The sequence below is a fragment of the Grammomys surdaster genome, unplaced genomic scaffold, assembly GCF_004785775.1.
Source record: "Grammomys surdaster isolate TR1022 unplaced genomic scaffold, NIH_TR_1.0 125849, whole genome shotgun sequence".
Classification (NCBI taxonomy): domain Eukaryota; kingdom Metazoa; phylum Chordata; class Mammalia; order Rodentia; family Muridae; genus Grammomys; species Grammomys surdaster.
The window spans coordinates 2,235,658-2,258,231 of NW_021620675.1; the positions used below are offsets into that span (position 1 = coordinate 2,235,658).

The following is a 22,574-nucleotide window of genomic DNA, read 5'->3' on the forward strand; positions in this document are numbered from 1 at the left end:
GTGTGGCGGTCAGAGAATAGTTTTCAAGAGTTAATGCTCTACCATGTGGGTCCCAGTGATTGAACTCAGTCAGGCTAGAGAGCATACACCTTTACCCAAGGAGCCATAACCAGTCCCTTTCTTCCTTCCTTCTTTCCTTCTTTCCTTCCTTCCTTCCTTCCTTCCAGAAAGCTTTTTGGCTGGATATGGTGGCTCACACCTTTAGTACTAGCTGGAAGATCTCTAAATTAAAGGCCAACCTGGTCTACATATCAAATTCTAGGGCAGCCATGGCTACATAGATAGACTATCTATAAACAACAACAAACTAAGCATGGTGGCACATGCTGTAATCCTAGCACTTGGGAGGTAGAAGCAGGAAAATTACCAGGAGTTCAAGGCCAGCTACGGTGAAGTGACAGTAGGTAGGTTTGGTGGCACATGCCTTTGATCCCAAGCAGAAGCATCCAGATCTTTGTGAGTTCAAGGCCAGCCAGGTCAGCATAGCTAAATCCTGTCTTAAAAAAAGAATGTTTCTCATGGCTCTCAGATTCAGTTTCTTCCCTTGGCAGCTCAGGTTTCTCCTGCTGCTAAGTTTAGCTGTATTTTCCCTGAACTCCTCCCCTGGTTAGAAAACAGACACTGTTTGGCTGTGTGTTCAGCTGGTAGAGAGGTGGGTTGGAGGTGAGAGTTACATATTTTTCCTAACTGAGAAGGACTTGTCTCCTGTGGGGCAGCCACGCCCACAGGAGTCTCCACTTTCTGGAGTATAGTCATGAAATGTGCTCTTCCAATCTGGACCCTACGCTGTGTTAGGAATTAAGGGCACACATGTATGGAAGAGAATGGAGCCCCTTAGGGAATCATCTTTCCTGAGAAGAACTGCAGGAAGCTAAAGGGGGAGAGGATCTCCTCCTGGCACCAAGGATGGCTTCACAGAGAAGGGAGCTTTCTGGAGGGTAGCACCAGTGTGGGTGGGGAGGAGCAGAGGAAGAAGAGGGAGAGGTGCTTCCCTTACAGAAGAGGCTCTTTGGTGATGTCTCTTTTAATCATGCGTGACATGAAACAAGTTAGCGTCATCCTCTTCTTGCTTTTTTGGGCCATGGTCTCACAGTAGTCCAGGTGGGCTTGGAACTCATTGTGTAGTCTAGACTGGCCTCAGAGTTGCTGCAGTCCTCCTGCCTCAGCAGCCCGAGTATTGGGATTAAAGGTATGCACTAATATGCCCAATTTATTCTCATAAAAAAAAATTTACCTGGGCATAATGGCACAAGCCTTTATTCTCAGCACTCCAAAGCAGAGAGAGGAGGATCTTTGTGAGTTCATGGCCAGCCTGGTCGACAGAGTGAGTTCCAGGACAGCCAGGACTACACAGAGAAACCCTGTCTCAAAAAAAATTTTTTTACTTATATGTATACATATGTATCTATGTGTGGGAATATGCATGTTAGACTTCAGTGTGGAGCTTAGAACAGACAACACCAGACCAAACAGTTCCAAGGGGGAGAGGCTTATTCAGGGCAAAGGTGGGGGTGGGGGAGAGAAATGGGGGAAGATGGCAGAGAAAGAGGAGAGAAGTGGAGGCCAGCCATGACCACATGGAGAGAAGGAGAAGGGAAGGGGAAAGAGGATAGGGGACAGGGAGAAGCTAGAGGCAAGAGAGAGAGGAGAAGGCAAACAGCCCCTTTTATAGTGGGCAGGCCTACCTGGTGCCAGATAACTGTGGAGGTGGAGTTTAGACAATGTAAGGAGGCAAAAATTATAGAAAAAGATCAGGACCCCCATCTGAATTAAAGTTAGTAAATTCATAGGCCTGAGTTAAAGAGCCAGAAAGCAAGTCAGCTAGGCTGTTCCAGGGACTGACTTACTACAAAGAATAGCAGAACCACAAATACAGGTTGGTCAAGGTACTCCGGGAAATGACTGACCACAATGGGCTAGATTAAGGTCACATTCCTGAGAAAAATGTGTACAGGATGTTTCCCACTCTCCCACCCTGGTTTATGACTAACTACTGTCAACTCCTGGCTCCCCCCTTCACCCCCCTGGTTTGTGGTTTTCTCCTTTAAATACCCCTCGCTCCCGAGCCTCGGGGTCGACGCTCCCTTTGTGAGCTTCGGCCTCAGTTGACTGATACCCCGAAATCCAGAAATAAAGTCTTTTGCGGTTTGCATCCAGTTTCAGTGTCTTGCGAGTTATTAGATGGTCGTGACATCCCGAGACTTGAGTGAGGGTCTCCCCTGAGTGGGGGTCTTCAACAGAATACTAACATTCCCCCGTTAAAAAGAGAAAAATTAGAAAGAGGTGACCGCGAAGCAGGAATAGGATTGTCGCAATATCTGGCTACTTCCTGCTGGCATTGGGGGCGATGATGTCTTTAGGGGGAACCTAGAAGAATGGGTATGGAGGATGTTTGTCCGGTCTTAGGAGAATTGGCTGTTTCCTGCTGTCCAGAGTCTATGGAGCAAGCCATCTGAGGATAGGCCAGAAGGAACAGGTCCAGTAGAAGCAGCTGTGTGTGTGACAGGAGATGGAGCATCTGGGGGTTTCTTCTCTGGAGCTGTTCTGGATGTGCCTGGACTTGACAAGATCTGGATGGCATCTATTTGGTCCATGAGAGGTAGATCTGAGTGGGTTTCCTGTAGCTTATAAGTTTACAAAAGAGATAACAGCATGAGTTAACAACACAAGCAGTCTTTAAGATGAGCCTTTGTTGGATCGTATAGTGGAATGTTTTATTAGAGTTAGGCAAGATTATAGTAACTCAGATAGTATTAGGACAGTGGCATAGCAAGAAGAGAAAATATGAAGCAGTTAATTGATGGCAACTGAGTTTAGGTAATGAGGTAACAGATAATATCTGTGAAAGCTTAGCTGTCAATGTAGTCAGAAGTCTGAGAAAGAGTAAACAATAATCTACCAGTTATATATTATTTTAAAAAATGACAGAGTCCACAGCCAACAGTTCCCATGGTTTCCATAGTCTCTTGGGTGAAGTCAGTTTGGCTTCCAAGCACAGAAGATGTAGGGCTTTTCTGTGGAATGGATATGCATGACATGAGAAATGACTTACCTTGGTTTGACTTAGCTAAGTCATTTGACTCGGAGCATCCAGTTATCCCACTGCATTTGTTAGTGACTATATAATGACATACAATCCAGACTGTATCTTCTAGGTGTCTGGTGTCCAAGTCTTCTAAAACCATCTTGGGTCAACTGTTAGAGCCTTTGGGAATTCTGTTGGCCATAAACTTACATATACTATTAGCAGACTTCTGACAAGATTGAGAGCCATAAGGATTAGTTATAGCTGAATAGAATTTAATAGCAGTAGTAAAAATCTATTAAGACAAAGCCTTTCCTATCCTATCTTAAGTAACTTTGGAGGGTTGTGTAGATAGAGAAAAGCACATTTTTGTATTAGCAAAGAAACATTTGGCTAGAACCAGAATAAGAAAGCTGGATCACATGGCTGGTGGGAGATTGGGCAGCAGCGGCAGCAGGGTGCAACTTCCTGCTAGCGGCCAGAAGTTGCTGCCCAGTGTCTCTGGGGGCTAGAGTTTGCAGTGGGCAAGGAAAAGCAAGTGTGTCCCATATCACAGCAACGTTCATGTTAGTTGTTTTTGTAGTGGAAGGCACTGCTAACACTCACTTTACAGGTCCCGGGCAGAGAGGGAGAGGGAACACCTCCCTCGCATGCTCAGGTAGCCAAGCCCTTTGTGCGGGTGGTTGTGCACGTGGGGAAGCAAGTCTAGCTGGTCTGATGTAAACTTGCAGATGTCCACTAGAATCTCAGCAATTCCCTCGTTTTGGTTTAATTAAAAAAGAAAAACTAGCTGGGCGGTGGTGGCGCACGCCTTTAATCCCAGCACTTGGGAGGCAGAGGCAGGCGGATTTCTGAGTTCAAGGCCAGCCTGGTCTACAGAGTGAGTTCCAGGACAGCCAGAGATATACAGAGAAACCCTGTCTCGAAAAAAATAAAAATAAAAATAAAAATAAAATAAAATAAAATAAATAAATAAAAAGAAAAATTAGAAAGAGGTGTGGGGTTGAGCATGTTTCATGGCTAAGAGAACCTGGGGTGGGGAACAGGCAGAACAAACACATGGAAGGAATATAACGAAGGTAGATAAATGCTTGAACATAGGGGATTTGTTTCCGTTTACTAGACTGCTGGCAGTATGTGTTAAGACCCCTTAAAATAGTTGGGTCTAGTGTGCCATTAAGTGGCTACTTTAGTCCATTATCTAGAGGGTATCGAATCCAGACCTTATTGCAGAGGTCTGTCAATTCGGAAGGCCTCAAATCAGGTGTTAATTTTAGAGATTTGAGGTTTTTCAGTAGACAACCCCGTGGGGTGTCTGTGGGTACAGTCAAAGACAATGTGGTACCCATTGGGTGATGTGGGTGTTACCAAGCTATCAGTCGGCATCCCAAAAGAAAAGCTGGCAACAAAAAATCAGGCTAAAAGCTAAAAAATCAGGTTGTCACGAGAATATCTAGGGGCCTCGGCGGGGCTTCTGGAGCCCACCAGAAAGTAGCCTACCTGGTACTAGGATTTCCGGCAGCTTCGAGACCTTGGGGGGAGTTGGGAACTACTTTCGAGGGGGGAAATCACCCAACAGCCAATGTCCTAAGTCATAGATCAGCTGGAGGCCAATCATATGGACTGGGGCAATGAAAAGCCAACCCCTTAGCCCAGGGAAGGCTGGCCAGGCCCTATCTGGGTGTCCAGAGTCCCTCCTGTCAATTGGAAGCTCTTTACCAACTAATATGCTGGTGTGTGTTTTTGGGTTTGTGCAGTCTGGTATCAAGAAAGATGGAACTGTGAGGTCTGTGTAGACCTGTCTGGCTGCCTAGCCCACATGACAGAGCATCACGTGGGGGCCGCAGCAGCACAGCTCACGTGGTGGAAGTTTCATGAGCCTCACAAAGGTGGGATGGAGTTGGTCTGCAGCAGCAGTGGAAATTCACACGGTCGGTGATGGCAGGTAGCAGCGGATGGAGTCCACATGGTATAGCACTGGCAGCAGTGGCGGTGGGGTTGCAGGGCAGGCCATGTGGCGTCGGTCCTGCACAGTCACAGCAGCCTGCTGCGGCAGGTGGTGGCCACAGGGGTCTCAGGGTTCCCAAAGTCTTTGTTCCTGGCCAATGCACCAATGTTAGACTTTGGTGTGCAGCTTAGAACAGACAACACCAGACCAAAGGGTTCCAGGAGGCAGGGGGTTTATTCAGGGGCAAAGGGCAAAGGTGGGGGGAGAGAAATGAGAGAAGATGTCAGAGAAAGAGGAGAGAGGAGAGACGTGGAAGCCAGCCATGACCACGTGGAGAGAGGGGGAAGGGAAGGGGGGAGAAGAGAAGGGGCAGAGAGAAGCTAGAGGCAAGAGAGCAAGAGATAGAGAAGGCAAGCAGCTCCTTATATAGTGGGCACGCCTACCTAGCTGTTGCCAGGTAACTGTGGGGAGGAGCATACCTGGGTGTTGCCAGGTAACTGTGGAGGTGGAGTTTAGATAGAATACTAACACATGTGAATACAGATGTCCCCAGAAGCAGAAGATAACATAGGATCCCCTGTAGCTGGAGAACAATACATGAGCCATCTCTTTAGCCCATAAAATAAAAATTCATAACATTTATACATTTTGTGGGGGTGGGGTAGGGAGCATGCAGCAGTAAGCACATCTGTAAAGGTCAGAGAACAGCTTGCCAAGATTCCCAACTCTTCCCACCATGTTGGTCTTAGAGACTGAACTCGGGTGTCAAGACTGGCAGCCTTTGCCCACTGAGCACCTCATATCAAGTAAGGAGCAGTGTTGGACTCAGTCCTAGTCTGTGATTGTCCAAATGGTGTTCTGCTGCTTCCTGACAGTGAATAGTGCAAAGGCCCTCACAGGGCACACACACCATGGTTTGAGGGTGCCTAATCCAGGACACACACACATACCATGGTTTGGGAGCACCTAATCCAGACAGGCCTAGGCAACAGAGGGTGGTGCTGGAGAGGGGTGGGAAGGCTGCATGTCTTTGGTCTGCCCAGATCCAGAACTGCCACCAATGACAAAGCATTTCTGCCATCTGCTGCTGGCCTTGCCTGAGCACTAGAGTTTGCTGCTCATCTTACAATTGGAGACCACTTCTCTTCCTTTCACGCTGTGAGATGGCTTTGGTCCTTTTCCTCCACATTGGGGATCTGACTGGCCATGATTCAGCTGCACTGTTACTGGGATTTGGAAAGGCTCTCCAAGACCTTCCTCGCACTCCTGGCTCAACCTTTCTCTGGTTCTCTTCCACTTCCCTTCAGCTGGGACACATGGCCTTCAGTGTTTACAACCCTTCTGGCTTCAGGGAGTCGGTTATCTCTGAGTCACCTCTCTTGGGTTTTCCTGTCAGTTTGGTCCACAGCCATCTTGGATGATCCTTGGTGTCTGGGAGACAGGAGCCTTCTCTAGTCTCAGGAGTAGTCAAAGATGTTATGTCACGTGACTGGGGTCTTGGATGTAGACTTCTCTTATTGCTTTGCAAAAGAGTCTCCAGTTACCAAGTGTGGTGGTCTGCGAATGCAGTTCCAGCATTGGGGAGGCTAAGGCAGGATGATTCTGAGAATCAAGACTCCGTCTTAAGAAACAAAAACATTACAAAAAAGAAATAAAAGAAATTGAGGCTGGAGAGATGGCTCAGTGGTTAAGAATACCAGCTACTCTTCCAGAGGACCCTGGTTCATTTACCAGCACTCATGGTGGCTAACAACAGTCTGTAACTCCAGTTCCAAGAGATACAACTCCCTCTCTGGTCTCTGTGGGCAGTGCACACAAGTGGTGCCTAGACATACATGCAAACAAAACATCCAAATGCAGAAAATAAAAATCTCCAAAAATGATTTTTTAAAATCGTTGAAAAAAGACTAGCCTCCTCCCATCCCCTGTGGTGCTTTTTGATATTTCTGAGTTCACACTGTATACAGACACAGTGCACAACCCTCAAATCAGGCTAGTTGGCAGATCTATCATTCAGACATTTTTATCTCGCACACCTGGGTTGTTGTTGTTTTGTTTTTCTCCTTGGAGAGAGTCTCACCTGTACACCAGTCTGTCTTTGAACTCAAAAATCTGCTAGCCTCTGCCTCTCAAGTGCTGGGATTGAAGTCATGTGCTGCTACACCCAGCTGTTTTCTGTTTGTTTGTTTGTTTGTTTGTGGGTTTTGTTGTTCTTTTGTTTGTTTTGTTTTTTGAGACAAGGTTTCTCTGTAGCCCTGGCTATACTAGTACTTGCTTTGTAGATCAGGCTGGCTTTAAACTCACAGACATCAGCCTGCCTCTGCCTCCTGAGTGCTGGGATTAAAGTGTCTGCCACCACCACCCGGCTCCTTAATATAAGACACAGGGTCTCATGTAGCCTAGGCTGGCCTTGAAATTGCTTTGCAGCTGAACTTCTGGTCCTCTTCCACACTCATATCTGGGTCAGTAGGCATGTGCTGCCACCCCAGGCTCACTTAGTGTTGTGTTAGGGGACCAGGACTTCTTATGTGGAAGGCAAGCACTCTGTTACCTGAGCTACGTCTCTAGCCCTGATGTGTGTTGTTGCTTGTTTCTTCAGCTTTTTGAGGGAAGATCCTCACATAGCACATGCTAGCTTCAAATATACAGTGCAATGGAGGCTTCTGGTCCTTTTGCCCCCACCCCCTGTGTGGAGTGGGGTTGCAGGCGTGCACCCCATGTCACCTTATACTTCATCCTTCTAGAACAGGGTTCTCTATACAGTGCAGGCAGGCCTGTAACTCTGTAATCCAGACTGGCCTCAGCCTCATGAGGCTCCATCTTTAGCCTCCTTTATCAGTACTGGGGTTACAGGCATGAACCACCATACCTGACAAGGGGTCTGTGCTCTTTAGGAAGTAATCAATTAATTATTCTGTACATATTTGTCGTGACACACATGTTGAGGTCAGAGGATAATTTGTAGGAGACAGAATTGATTCTCTTTCCAGCATATGAGGTTTGAACTCAGGTCTTTAGGCTTGGCAGCAAGCGCCTTCACTGCTAAGGTATTTCTCTAGCTCAAGGGTTCCATACTCTTGAAATGGGCCTGAGAAATGGGCATGGGCAGGTCTTGAGAGCAAATATCCTTTAGGAGCCCTTTGCCCCCAGATGCCTGGCAAATAATCTTTTTGTGGTACAAATAAGAAATGAGGAAGAGAATGATTGGGAAAAGAAGCCTATCTTGGGGCTGGTGAGATGGCTTAGTGGTTAAGAGCACCGACTGTTCTTCCAGAGGTCCTGAGTTCAATTCCCAGCAACCACATGGTGGCTCACAACCACAGCAGTGGGATGCTGTCTTCTGGTGTGTCTGAGGACAGTGACAGTGTACTCACATACATAAAATAAATCTTTTAAAAAAAAAAAGCCTATCTTGGGAATATAGCTTATAGCTCAATGTTGCCTAGCATGCACGAGTCACTACGTTCAGTTCCCAGCACCACAGAACAGAAGCATCAGGCTGTTTAGTAGCTGCAGGTGAAGGGCTGGAGAGACGGCTCAGGTTTAGGACACTGGCTGCTCTTGTAGAGGACCTGGGTTTGTCTTGCAGCACCCCCCTGGAAGCTCACGCCCATCTGTAACTCCAGTTGCATGCCTGCTCATGGTCTCTGCAGGCACCAGGCATGCACAGGGTGCATATACATAATCAGACAAAACACCCATACACGTGAAATAAATAAATCTTAAAAAAAGAACAAAGTTGCCTATGTCAGAGTATACCCCTAGAAGTCTAAACTGTTCTGGTAGAGGGAAGGTTACATAAATAAGGACAATGACTGTAGGTTTCCCCTGAATTTTGCATTACTTGATAATGAATGGCCCCTTCCTATGTCTTAGTCTTCTGACCCTTTTCCTAGTTACTAAACTCTATGCCTATCAGATTTCCCTGATGAGGAGCCACAGTGGCTCTCTATCTTGCTGCCTCCTTCATGTAACCCAGTAGTCTTCAGCTGGGGCCATTTATCAAGTGTGGAGATGGCTTATGGTTGTTATAACTGCAGTGCTATCTGCATCGACTGGGTAGAGGCCAGAGATCCTGTCACATGTTCTGTAACGTGTTGGACAGCCCCTCAGCGCAGGCTAGCCAGCTCAGAATAACAGTGTTGGAACGAAGGAACCTTGCACAGTCTTGCTTTGTCTCATTCAAGCCTGATAACCTGGATCTGATGCCAGAATCCACATGGTGGAAGGAGAGAACTTACACCCTCAAGCCATCCTCTGTTCTCTATGCACACACAGAATAGATGGTGGGGTTGGGGGTTGCAGCATTATATTTTTTTGAGGTAGCATTTTGCTGTGAGCCTTGGCTGCCTAGAACTTGAAATGTAGATCAGGCTGCCCCAAAACTGGCAGGTCTGCCTCTGTCTCCCAAGTGCTAGAATGAAAGGCATGTGCCACCATGCCTAGCTCCCATTTTTTTGTTTTTTAATAGGCTGTCTTAAGGACTGGAGGCATCGCTCAGCTGATAGAGGGCTTGCCTAGCATGTACAGCCCAGGGTTCACTCACCAGCAACACATAAACCAGACATGACGGCACACGACGCTAACCCTAGTGCTAGCAAGGTTGAAATAGGAAGAGCAAAGAGTCAAGGATCATTTGGATTATTTAGCAAACCCCTACCTCAAGGGTGAGGTACGTCCCTCAATAGCAGAGTGCTTGTTATCAGCTAGACTTTTAAAAATTCTGTGCTAGCTGTGGTGCCACACACCTTTAATTCCAGCACTGGAGGAAGGGGGACAGAAGCAGGTAGATCATTATGAGTTCATGGCGAGATCCCGTCTCAAAAGGAAACAAAACACCAAAAGTTCTGGCTTCGGAGATGACTGTCTTGGGGTTACTGCTGCTGAGAGGAAACATGGACCAAAGCAGCCTGGGCAGAGAAAGGTTTATTTGGCCTCTGCTGCCTCATCACTGTTCATTATTGATGGAAGTCAGAACAGGAACTCAAACAGGGTAGACATTTGGAGGCAGGGGCTGATACAGAACCCATCGAGGGATGCTGCTTACCGGCTTGTTCCTCATGGCTTGCTTAGTCTGCTTTCTTATAGAACCTAGGACCACCAGTCTGCCAATGGGCTGGACTCTCCCAAATCAACCACCAATTAAGACAGTGCCCTACAGACTTGCCTGCAGGCGAGCCAGACCTATGGAGGCATTTTCTTTCTTTCCTTTTTTTTTTTAAGATTTATTTATTTATTTTATGTATATGAGTACACTGTCACTGTCTTTAGACACGCCAGAAATGGGCATCGGATCCCATTACAGATGGTTGTGACCCACCATGTGGTTGCTGGGAATTGAACTCAGGACCTCTGGAAGAGCAGTTGGTGCTCTTAACCGTCGCCGAGCCATCTCTCCAACCCCTGGAGGCATTTTCTTAATTGAGGTGCCCTCTCTCCAAAGACTATAACTTGTGTCAAATTGATATAAAACTAACCAGCACAATGGCTAAATGAATAAAGTACTTAGCATAAGAGTGTGAGGACAGAAGTTCAATTCCCCAGAACCCATGTAAAGCCAGCTGCTACAACATGCATCTGTAATCTTATTGCACCTACAGCAAAGCAAGATGGCCTGAGTTTGGTCCCTGGGAAAGTTGTTCTCCAGACTCTACGCCATGTGGTCCAGGACCTGAACTGACAGAATCCCTGGAAACTTGTGGGCATGCTGTAGTGACACTCCCCCAAAAAGAAGTAAGGAGAGGACCAACATCTGAGGTTGGGACTGTGCCTTGCTCACACAGGCACACACTTGCATGCACACACAAATTCATTGAAATAAGTGTACAACCCAGGCTAGCTCATGTGTGTAATCCCAGCATCTAAGGGGCTGGGGCATGGATTCATGGCCAGCCAGGGCTACAGAGTGAGAACTTCTGTAAAGCCAAGCCAAACCAAAAGTCCAGAAAAGTTTCAGCAGCAGCAACCCTTTTGCTGTGGGTTATGTGTTTACTTTCTTAGTGTGGCATACAAAGTAATGAGTGTGGGTGAAGGTGCCTGTAAGTTCAGGTCCTGGACCACATGGCGTAGAGTCTGGAGAACAACTTTCCCAGGGACCAAACTCAGGCCATCAGGCCTGGTTGATGGCAGACACCCTTATCCACTGAACCTTCTTGCTGGTGGTAGATTTTACTTTTTACCTTTATTTGCAAAGCCTCTTCGCTTATTTGTAGCTTAGGAATGTAAAAATTCTTCTTCTAGTTTGAAAATAGGGGTGATGAGTGGCAGCTTAGTCCTGGAGTCCTTGAGGGCACGGCTTAACTGTCCATTTTCAGAGCATTGTGATTCTTCCTACAGTGAGGCCTGAAGTCGCATGAGCAATCTGATAATGGTGTAGTGTTCTGAGAGTTAGCATGCAAGGACTCATGGTAGTAGGAGGAAAATGCATCTTTCTGCTGACTGGATGTATATAACTGCTAAAGGCCTAGCTTTAAAACCTGGGCCCTCTCTGCCGATCCCTGTCAGTCTTGTATCCTCTGAGGTTCGGTGAGAAGATAGATGTGATACCCCACCTGAGTGAGGTAACAGAAATGCAGAGATGGTTATCAGTTTCTCCTTCCCATCCAGGAGTCCAGGCCTGTACATGTTGTGCTGGGAAATGAAGCCTGCGACTTAGACTCCATGGTGTCTGCTCTTGCCCTGGCCTTCTACCTAACAAAGGTGAGTATCAAGAAATAGTCCTTTAGAGGGAAAAGATTTAGATTCAAGGCTTAGCCACTTACCAATATTTAGTCTTGGCTAAACTGAAGTGAAGACTCATTTGTGTAAGCCCTTGGAAGTGGGATAAAGACCACTCTGTTTCATTGACAGACAGATTGATGTTGGTGGAAGCAGGAGGCAAGAGGATATGGGCCATTCTGTTTCATTAACAAACCGGGGGTCGGGGGTGTGGAGAAGGAGGGAGGCTGGAGAGATGACTAAGAGGACCAGGGTTCAATTCCCCAGAACCTACATGGTAGTTAACCATTTACTATTCCAGCTCCAGGGGATCAAGGTGCCTTCTTTTGACCTCCAGAGGCACCAAGCATACCTGTACATATGACACACAGACCAAATAGTCAATATAAAATAAGGTGAATAATTCAGTAAAAAAATAAAAGTTGGAGAGTGTTTGGGCTAGCTCAGTCAATAAAGGCTTTGGTGTGTAAGCATGAAGACCAGAGTTTGACCCTCAGAACGACAGAAACAAAGTCAGATGTGGTGGCATTCCCTTCTCATCCCAGCACTAGGGAGGCAAATAGGCAGGTCTTGGGGCTCAGTGGCCAGCCAGCCTAGCCTATCTGTTGAGCTTCTGGCAAGCAGAGAACAGGATGCTGGTAACTTAGAGATGACACCTGAAGTTGTCCTCTGAGCTCTACACATGCTTATGCAGGTACACGTGCACCTGTGCACAGCACTTTGTCGAGTACTGTGTTACTCTCTGGGACGTATAAATCTGGTTTGAGGGATGTCTTTCTATTGCAGTGAAAAAACACCATGACCAAGGCAAGGCAGTGCATGCCTTTAATACCAGCATTCAAGAGAGACAGGTGGATCTTTGGGTTAAGGCCAGCCTGGTCTACAGAGCGAGTTCCAGGACAGCCAGGGCTACACAGAGGAAACCCTGTCTTGAAACACAAAACCACAAAGAAAAAAAAAAGCATTTAATTGGGCCAAGTTTACAGGTTCAGGGGTTCAGTCCATTTTCATGGTGGTAGTCAGCATGGTACCATGCAGGCAGACATGGTGCTGGAGAAGGCACTGAGAATTGTACATCTGCATCCACGGGCAGCAGGAAGAGAGAGCCACTGGGCCCTTGAAACCTCAAAGCCCACTTCTAGTTATGCCTCATGCCTCCTCCAGTAAGGCCACACCTTCCAGTCCCTCTCAGATAGTGCCACTTCCTTAATAACTAAGCATTCACACATATGGGCTTATTGGGGTCCTTTAAATCACCACGAGGGATTTGCAAAACCATAAAGTTATATGGATACCAGTGATCTAGAGTTTAACTTTCCCAAATTAGCTTTTTTTTTTTTTTTTTTTTTTTTTTAAGACAGGCTTTCATTTATTTCTCATTGACACTGAACTCACTAGGTAGCTGAGGGCAGCACTGAATTTTAAATTCTGTTCTGGCCAGAGAGATGGCTCAGGGGGTAAGAGCACTGACTGCTCTTCCAGAGTTCCTGAGTTCAATTTCCCAGCAACCACGTTGTGGCTTATAACCATCTGTAATGAGGTCTGATGCCCTCTTCTGTTGTGTCTGAAGAGAGCAATGGTGTACTCATATACATAAAATATAAATAAATAAATCTTTACATTCTGCTTCTGCCTCCTGTGTGCTGGGCTTATAGACATAAACCACCATACTGCATATGGTTTATGCAGTGTTGGGAATTCCTAGGCCTCTTGCATACCAACTAAGTACTATACCAACTAAGCTACATCCTTTCCAGCCCAGGTCAATTAGAAAGATTTTTAGTTTGTTTTTTCAAGATACGGTTTCACCAGGCAGTGGTGGCGCATGTCTTTAACCCCAGCACTTGGGAGGCAGAGACAGCCTGGTCTACAGAGTGAGTTCCAGGACAGCCAGGGCTACACAGAGAAACCCTGTCTGGAAAAACCAGAGGAGGGTGTGAGATTTCTCCATGTAACATCCCTGGCTGTCCTGGAACTCTCTTTATAGATCAGGATAGCATCAAACTCACAGAGATTCACCTGCCCCTGCCTCTGGAGTGCTAGGGTTAAAGGCATGCACCACCATACCCAGTAACATATTTATTCTTATTTTATGTATGTATAAAATTTTGCTTATATATATGTCTAAGCACCAAGTGTGTGCCAGGTGCCCTCAGAGTCCAGAAGAGGGCATCGGATTCCCTGGGACCAGAGTTGTAAATGGCTGTGAGTTACCGTGTGGATACTGGGAATGGAACCTGGGTCCTCTGGAAGAGCAGCCAGTGCTCCTTACTTCTGAGCCATCTCTCCAACCCCTGCCCGGGTCAACGCTTAAGGACCGATTTTCTATTTCTTATAGCTTGACGTCTATACCTAGGTCTTTTACATAAAGTTGATTTTTGTGTCATTGCTAAGGAGGGCAAGGACCATTCTCTCAGAAAGTTAGAGTGCAGCTCAGTTATGGAATGTATGTTTCCGTGGTCAAGGCTCTTAGCTTGATTCTCCAGTGTTAAAAAAAAAAAAAAAGTCATCCCTTATTTTTATAGGCTTGCTAACTGGCCTTGAGAGGCGGGGACACATCCAAGATCACGGCTCCTTTGGCCTTTGTTTTACATATGTGTATTAGGGCTTGAACTCAGAACCCAGCGTCAGGGTTAGAGTTAGGGTTGGGTTACTTTTTCTCATAGTCTCCTAAGCCTTATTATGTCTTCTTTTCATTCCTTAACTAGACGTCTGAAGCAGAAGACATCTTTATACCAGTTTTAAATATAAAGCGCTCTGAGCTTCCTCTACGAGGGGACAATGTCTTCTTCCTCCAGGAGGTTAAGATTCCAGAGCCAGCGCTGATCTTCCGGGATGAGATTGACCTCCTTGCATTGCACCAGGCTGGCCAGCTCACCCTCATCCTTGTTGACCACCATATTTTACCCAAGTAAGCAGACGAGCATTAAGTCAATGAAGTGGACACTCGGCCTGCACAGAGAGAAAGGAAAGAGAACTGCCCTCTGGAGTCTCAAGGGCCCATTTTTTGTCACTGTTCTAATTTGTTTGTTTTGTTGGCTCTTCATGTGAGATGGGCTCACTGTGCAGCCTTGGCTGGCCTGGAGCTCGCTGAGTGTTCCAGTCTGGCCTTGAGGTCAGAAACCCACCTGCCTCAGGGGCTAACTCTAATTGATGGGTCATATCCAATATAAAAAAAAACTATTAAAAATAGTGGCATTTCTCTAGTTATGTGATGTTTATGATATAAAGAAACAAAAATATATAATGAGTTCAAACTAAATAATCATTCAAAAGAACTTAAATCTGCCTTCAATGTCAGAACTTTTTGCTGCTTTGAAATACAGGAATAATATGTTCTAGTAGACTCTATAAATATCACAGTCATGTCTGTTCAACAAATGCGTACATCCATAATAATTCCACTTCTAATTTAGGACTAGAAAAAGCTGCCAGAAAGCAGCATGAGTATGATTCCTGTCTAAGTATGTCTGGCTCCTGCTAGTCTTAAAAATGTATATTTTCCCCTTGCGCACACTGTGGTTATACCAAGAAATGATAGTTGCCCGAGGGCATTTCTGCATCCGTGAATTTACTGCTTAAAACCTTTTTGCTGACGTGGATGAAGGTGACAGTTTTCATGCATCTTTCAGTCAGGAAGAGGGAGGTAATAAAGAGATCACTGTACCAGGTGCTGGAGGCACACCATAACTGTCACTCTAAAGGGCAGTGGGACTCGAACTATACATGGACCTAACTCATTGTGCTGAGGGGAAACTGAGGGCAAAAGGACTCTCCAGAGGAGCTCACCCTTGAGCCCAGTTTTAAAGGATAACTCTGTCCCTACTGAGGTGGGAAGCTGGCTGAGAGGAGCCTTCAGGCAGAGAGAGGAATTAGCAGAGAGGAAGCCAGGCAGGCATGAAATTGCACCGTGAGTAGTCCCAAAACTGGCACTTGTTTTGCACAGCTGGGCATGAACTATGTGGGAAAGGGAGATGGGAACTGGTGAGACTGAGGCAGGGAGGGTGCGGATCATGGAGTCTGTGGCCTTCTAAGGAGATTGACTTGGTTTTAGGCAGTAGATCACTTGTTAATTATATTTATTCAGGTCCTAACAGAATAAAGGTTTTTTTTTCATTCTGTTTGGTTTTCAAGTGAGCATTCAGGAAGCTTTTGAAGGGCAGCTTAGATGAGCCCTTAGTTGAGACAGTTCAGGTAGGGGATAATTATGGGTCTAGAAGGCAGTAGCACAGGGCTAGAAAGGAAGACATGCATAAAAGTCCTGCCCTGGTGACTTCTGTGGTGTTTCATTGTCAAGAGAGCAAGGTCAAGTATGCAGTTCAGTTGGAAAGCCAACCCTAAAGGACAATGGCTGTGTGGATATTTATAGCAGAAACTTGACAGAGTTCATTTACGAGCTGGTTCAGTGTTGTTTCCGATTCCATAACAGAGAGTGGAGAAGGGTAAGGCTGGGTAGTGACTTCTGTGTATTCACACAGGACATGCACACTTTCCTCATGGAGGGGAGTTGGAGATCCATTTGGGCAGCTGGAGGGCTCTTACCTGCTTCTCTTTCTTTCTGTTTTCTGTTACCCACCACCCTCCCAGGAGCGACGTGGCTCTGGAGGAGGCCGTAGCAGAGGTGCTGGACCACCGACCAATTGAGCAGAAATACTGTCCTCCCTGTCACGTTTCAGTTGAGCTGGTGGGGTCCTGTGCTACCCTGGTGACAGAGAGAATCCTGCAGGGGGCACCAGAGACCTTGGACAGACAAACTGCAGCCCTACTGCATGGTAAGGAATCAGGTTTGGGTTGAAACCTTTGCTCCTGTCCCAAAAAGGAGGGCAGTGAAAGTCTAGGCCCTTCCAGCCTTATTGGTAACAGTGTGCTCTTGAAGCTGTACCCCAGAGGGCCAGGGTTCTTGCAGCATCTGGTCACTGTTTCACTGCCTGGGAATTTGTTGCAGAGAGTACAAAGGAAGCACAGGGCACGGACCTTGGTGGTTCCCATTTGCAGCAATGTTTGATGGAAGGAGTACTCACCAGAGAAGCAGGAAACATCTCTGATAGCAGTTCCACCAGGAAATGGTTGTTATATCTCCAGCAGGTCTCTTAACCTTTCCTCTTATATTTCCCCATGGGGTGTGTATCTGCTGATCTCATTTAGATTAGATTAGACATGCTCTTCCAATATTAAGATGCTGTGATGGAAGATAAAGTCCAGACAGAAGAGAAGCACAAAGCTTCATTCACAGGCAACAAGCTATTTGAAATTGATAGCTGCTGAGGCAGGAGAGTCAGTTTTCATCAGTGGAGTGACACTAGGTATGTCAGTCACACACCAGGGCAGGCCCCGTGCTCAGGAGTAATTGGCCAATAAAAATCATGCTCCATGGGGTTGTTTGTTTGTTTGTTTGTTTGTTTGTTTTTCATTTTTGTCTTTTAAAAAAATGTATGTGGATGGGTGTTTTGCCTACATGTATGTTTAAGCACCACATAATGAGCTCAGAGGTCAGAAGAGAGTATCAGACTTACAGATGGTTTGAACTGCCATTTGGGTGCTGGGAATTGAACTTGGATCCTCTGGAACAGAAACCAGTGCTCTTCTGAGCCATCTCTCTAGCCCCGAACCACCCCCCACTCCTTTTTTTTTGTTATTTGTTTTTATGAAATAGGGTCTCTCCCTGACTGTGCTAGAACTCACTCTGTAAACCAGGCTGGCCTCAAACTCACAGAAATACACCTGCCTCTGCTTCCCTAGTGCTGGGATTAAAAGCAAGCACCACCACTGCTTGACTTTCCTACCTCTCCTAGCTCTCTCCCCCCTTTTTAAGCTTTTCCAGATATGGTTTCTCTGTCTAGTCCTGGCTGTCCTGCCTCTGCCTCCTGAGTGCTTAGGTTAAAGTCATGTGCCGCCACCACCAGGTTCCAACCCTGTTTTTTAAGAAAGAGAAAGAACATGCAGTTGGGTGAGGAATGGAGGTGGAGCTGGGGGAGTGGAATGAATATGAAAATTTCAAGAATAAATAAAATTGTAAAAATTGTTTTTAAAAGATTGTGTGATGGAATTTGCCTGCTGCGGAGCTGGATTCCTTCTGAGGCTGTGAAATCTACAAGGCCCAGGACGCTCGGGCTTCTTTCTTTCTTTTTTTTTAACATTTTATTTTATTTTATTTTATTTTATTTTATTTTATTTTATTTTATGTGTATGAGTGTTTTGTCTGTGTGTATGTCTGTGTACCATGTGCATGCCGGGTATCTGAGGAGGCCAGAAGAGGGCTTTCAGATCTCTTGAAACTGGAGTATCAGTTATAAACTGCCATATCGGTTCTTTGACTCAAACCTGGGCCGTCTGGAAGAGTAGCCAGTGCTCTTAACTGCCGAGCCATCTGTCCATCTCCACACTTAGGCTTCTTTCTTGTCACCTGTCCATGTCCCTCACTGCATTTTACTTTGGGAGGTTTCCCTTAGGACATGGTCAGTCCAGGTATATTATTTTGTCTTCACATGTCTGGGATGTATCCTCTGTATCATGTTCATTGGGTTTGGAGTTATGTGTGTGCTAAAGATTGTGAGTAGGGGGTTCACTCACACACAGGATCCTTGTTCTGCCATATTCCTTTCCAGGAACCATCATCCTGGATTGTGTCAACATGGATGCCAGAATTGGAAAGGCAACCCTAAAGGACAGCAAATATGTAGAAAAACTGGAGGCCCTTTTCCCAGATCTACCCAAAAGAAAGGACATCTTTGATTCTCTTCAGAAGGCAAAGTTTGATGTGTCAGGTATGATGTGTCATCTTTTCCATGAGAGAGTCAGTGGGCAAGCTTTGATTTCATATCTGGAAGCCGTCAGGACGGTTTCAGAGCATAGAAATGGTAGTGAGTAACATCCATGTCTGCTCATGAACCGATGAGTCATGTCTGCAAGAGGATTGTAGCTGGTCTTTGCTACTTTGTGGGTTCTTTTTCCTACCCTTTAGCCCCCTAGTTTCAACCCCTGTCATTAGAGAGGAAAGAAAGAAAGGTGTGTGTGTGTGTGTGTGTGTGTGTGTGTGTGTGTGTGTGACAGACAGACAGAGATATCTTTGTATCTAATTTCTTTCTTTCTGTTTCTTTGAGTACGACTACTAATAGACCAAACCAACCTCCCTAAATTACCGACAACCACCCACCCACCCCGCCTCTCAGGGCCCTAATATTTATATACCTTCTGAAAGTGTCTGGAATGCCAGATGTCACACAATTGTAAAAACTATCTGCAACCGGCAAAGCCACGCCTCTGCTAGAGGGTGATGCAAATCACAGTCAGCTGTCCCACATTCTCCACACCTGGGATTAAAAATGAAAGCACAAGCACATTTCTTATAATATTTCTGTGTGTGTGTTTTTAAAGATTTATTTATTATGAATACAGCCTTCTGCTTGCATGTAATGCCTGTAGGCCAGAAGAGGGCACCAGATCTCACTACAGATGGTTGTGAGCCACCATGTGGTTGCTGGGAATTGAACTCAGGACCTCTGGAAGAACAGTCAGTGCTCTTAACCACTGAGCCAGCTCTCCAGTCCCCATTTCTGCTTTTTTTTTTTTTCTTGTTTTGTTTTTTCGAGACAGGGTTTCTCTGTGTAGCCCTAGCTGTCCTGGAACTCACTCTGTAGACCAGGCTGGCCTCGAACTCAGAAATCTGCCTGCCTCCACCTCCCAAGTGCTGGGATTAAAGGCGTGCGCCACCACCGCCCGGCCCATTTCTGCATTTTTAAAGAAACCAAAATTGCAGAATTCTCACTACAGAGGATCCTCAGGGCTGAGGATAGAGCTGGAGAGCAGATGCTTGCCCCACATGTGCAAGGCCCTGTGTGTGTGTGGGGGTGATCCACAGCAAAAACCATAAACAAACAAAGGGGGTGAGGGGGGATAGAGAAGGTAAAGGCCTCTGTTGTTTTGGTTTTTTGGCTTGTTTGTTTTGGGAGTCAGGTGTTTGTTAATGACATGGTCTCACTATGTAGCCCTGGCCAGCCTGGAACTCATGATGTAGACCTGGCTGATCTCAAACCCATGAGCTTCACTGGCCTCTTCCTCCAGAGCGCTGGGCTCAAGGGTATGTAGCACCACCACACCCAGTGAAGTTTCTCTTCTACCCTTCTACAAAGTCCTTTACTCTAAAGGCCGCCATTTAACTATTGTGACCTGACTGTTATCATTTTAAAGTTTTATTTATTTATTTTATACACAAGGGTATTTTGCCTGCATGTATGTCTGTGCACTGTGTGCATGTCTGGTGCCAACAGAAGAGGGTGACAGATCCCCTAGAACTACAGTAACAAGCCATCATGTGGGTGCTGGGAGTTGAACACAGGTCCTCTGAAGAATAGCCAGTGCTTACAACTGCTGAGCCATCTCTTCTGCCTATGACCTGATTATTTAAGAAAACCTTATATAATTACATCTTCGGTTACCGCTCCTGTTCGTTGTCCTGAGGAGAAGCTATTGTCCCATTTTCCTTGTCTTTACCTTTGTGGTGTCAAGCCAAGTCTCCTGTTTGACTCCTGTTTCCTAGGACTGACCACTGAGCAGATGCTCAGAAAGGACCAGAAGACTATCTACAGACAAGGCACCAAGGTGGCAATCAGTGCAGTTTACATGGATTTGGAGGTAAGAGCAAGACAGTGAAAGGGGGAAGGGGACATCTTCATTCATGAGACCTTGCCCTCAGTTCCTAGCTCACTCTAGAATACTGTGATGGTTTGTAAATGCTCAGCCCAGGGAGTGGCACTATTATAAGGTGTGGCCTTGTTGGAGTAGGTTTGTCACTGTGGGTGTGGGCTTTAAGCAACTCACCTTAACTGCTTGGAAGCCAGTATTCTGTTAGTAGCCTTCAAATGAAGATGTAGAACTCTCAGCTCCTCCTGTACCATGCCTGCCTGGATGCTGCCATGTTTCTGCCTTGATGATAATGGGCTGAACCTCTGAACCTGTAAGCCAACCCTAATTAAATATTGTCCTTTTAAGAGTTGCCTTGGTCATGGTGTCTGTTCACAGCAGTAAAATCCTAACTAAGACAGAAGTTGGTACCAGGAGTAGGGTATTGCTGTGATAGATCTGACCATGATTTTGTTTGAAAGAATGTAGACTTTGGGACTTTGGATTTGAAAAGCAGTGGAATGCTTTAAGTGGGGCTTGATGGGCCACCCTAGGAGGAATAAGGAAGATTTTGTTGCTGTGAATTATTTGAATTTTGCAGACCTAGCCCAAAAGGTTTCAGTGGAAAATTTCAATATGTGGCCTAGAGACAGTTTTTTTGGTATTTTGGTGAAGAGTGTGGCTAATTTTTGCCCTTGTCTAGAGAGTCTGACTGAGGCTAAAGCAAAGAGACTCAGATTAATTGCACTGACAAAGAAAGTCTCAGAACAGCCTGGTATAAAGTCTGCTGTGTGATTACTAAAGTTCACTGTTAGGAAAAGCAAATCAAGAAAGGAAAAATATAAATTATATGGTTTGAGTATTAAAGGGGCACCAGAAAGTGTGTTTGAAGAAATTAAATTGAATTAAGGGAGTAGTGACCTTGGGGCAAGGTCCCACCCAGGTAAGTTTAGATCCTGACTTGGTAGTACAAGCCTTTAATCTCAGGAGACAAAGACAAACAGACCTCTGAGTTCAAGGCCAGCCTAGAGCAAGTTCTAGGTGAAGAAAGCTTAAATCCAGGCTTGGTGGACCACCCCATTAGTCCCAGTGTTTAGGACACAGGCATGCAGATCTCTGAGTTTAATATCAGTCTATAGAGCAAGTTGCAGGACAGCCAAGCGTAGGCAGTGAAGGAGTTGGAAAACAGAAAGCTGATGATAAAGTAATAGAACAGGAAGGCATGCTCCAGCCCCACCAAGCAACAGAACTGGCAACTTTAGCCACAAGACTCTGGCTTTAGAGTCCAGAATAGAAGGGATACTGGGACAATTGTCGCTGGTTAGCTGGAGCTAAGATATTAGTGGCGATTAGTAAGAGACCAGCATCACTGAGGTGAAATCTTCTGGGAAGTGTTTTCTGAGAGCACAAAGAAGCTGTGTTCCAGAGATAGCCAAGGTTGTGCTTCCTACAGCAGCTGGACATGTTAATGTGTAAGAGTCACCCAGGTAGTACTGGTCTTGAAAGCATGAAGGGGTCATGAAGAGCCACTGAGGCTTGGCACTGTGAGAGGCTGCGGAAGGCCATTGGAGACTGTGCAGCCTCTCCATTGGAGACTGTTGCAGTTGACGGCCCAGGACTGAAGGGGTCATGCAAAGGAGTTGAGGCTTGGCACCATGAAGAGAGTCTATGAGAGGCTATCGGTAAAGCCTGGTTGCAGCAGTAGACTCCAGTGTATTGGAGATGCCAGTACCATGGGATGATCACCCAGAACAGCAGCAGCAGTGGAGTACAGGCAGCTGGAGCCTAAAGACAAGATGTGTGCTACTAAGGGCAGAGCTGGAGAAGTGACCCAAGCCCTTGGAGAAACCCAGAAGATTATGTGTGGATCCCAGACATTGAGACAGGAAGCTGTGGGCTGGAGAAATGGCTCAGCAGCTAAGAGCACTGGCTGCTTGCTCTTCCAGAGGTCCTGAGTTCATTCCCAGCAACCACATGGTGGCTTACAACCATCTGTAATGGGATCTGATGCCTTCTTCTGGTGTGTCTGAAGACAGCTACAGTGTACTCATATAAATGAAATAAATAAATCTTTTTAAAAAGAAAAGAAACAGGAAGTTGTAACATTGAAGTTGATGTGGAGACTGCAAGATACTCGTGATACCAGAGCCGTGGGCTATCTGCTGAGGAAAGCTGCTAACAGGGTATAGAAGCAGCCCAAGGGGAAGAAGTTTGTAGTAGTCTACAAAGATGAAAAAGGAGTTGGAGATCTGAAGACCCTTTTGA

General features: G+C 46.0%; 1 protein-coding gene across 2 annotated transcripts in view; it reads left to right on the forward strand.

Annotated features, from left to right (window-relative positions):
- Prune1 (prune exopolyphosphatase 1) overlaps positions 1 to 22,574 on the forward strand; it is a 34,954-nt gene that overhangs the window by 6,380 nt on the left and 6,000 nt on the right. Inside the window, exons 2-6 of one of the 2 annotated variants that reach the window (XM_028789705.1) lie at positions 11,580 to 11,672; positions 14,399 to 14,601; positions 16,278 to 16,462; positions 18,296 to 18,454; positions 20,227 to 20,321. In XM_028789705.1, the coding sequence (XP_028645538.1) occupies positions 11,580 to 11,672; positions 14,399 to 14,601; positions 16,278 to 16,462; positions 18,296 to 18,454; positions 20,227 to 20,321 (735 nt within the window). Of the gene's footprint in view, positions 1 to 11,579; positions 11,673 to 14,398; positions 14,602 to 16,277; positions 16,463 to 18,295; positions 18,455 to 20,226; positions 20,322 to 22,574 lie in introns of those variants that run through there. The other variant, XM_028789707.1, reaches the window with a different exon arrangement.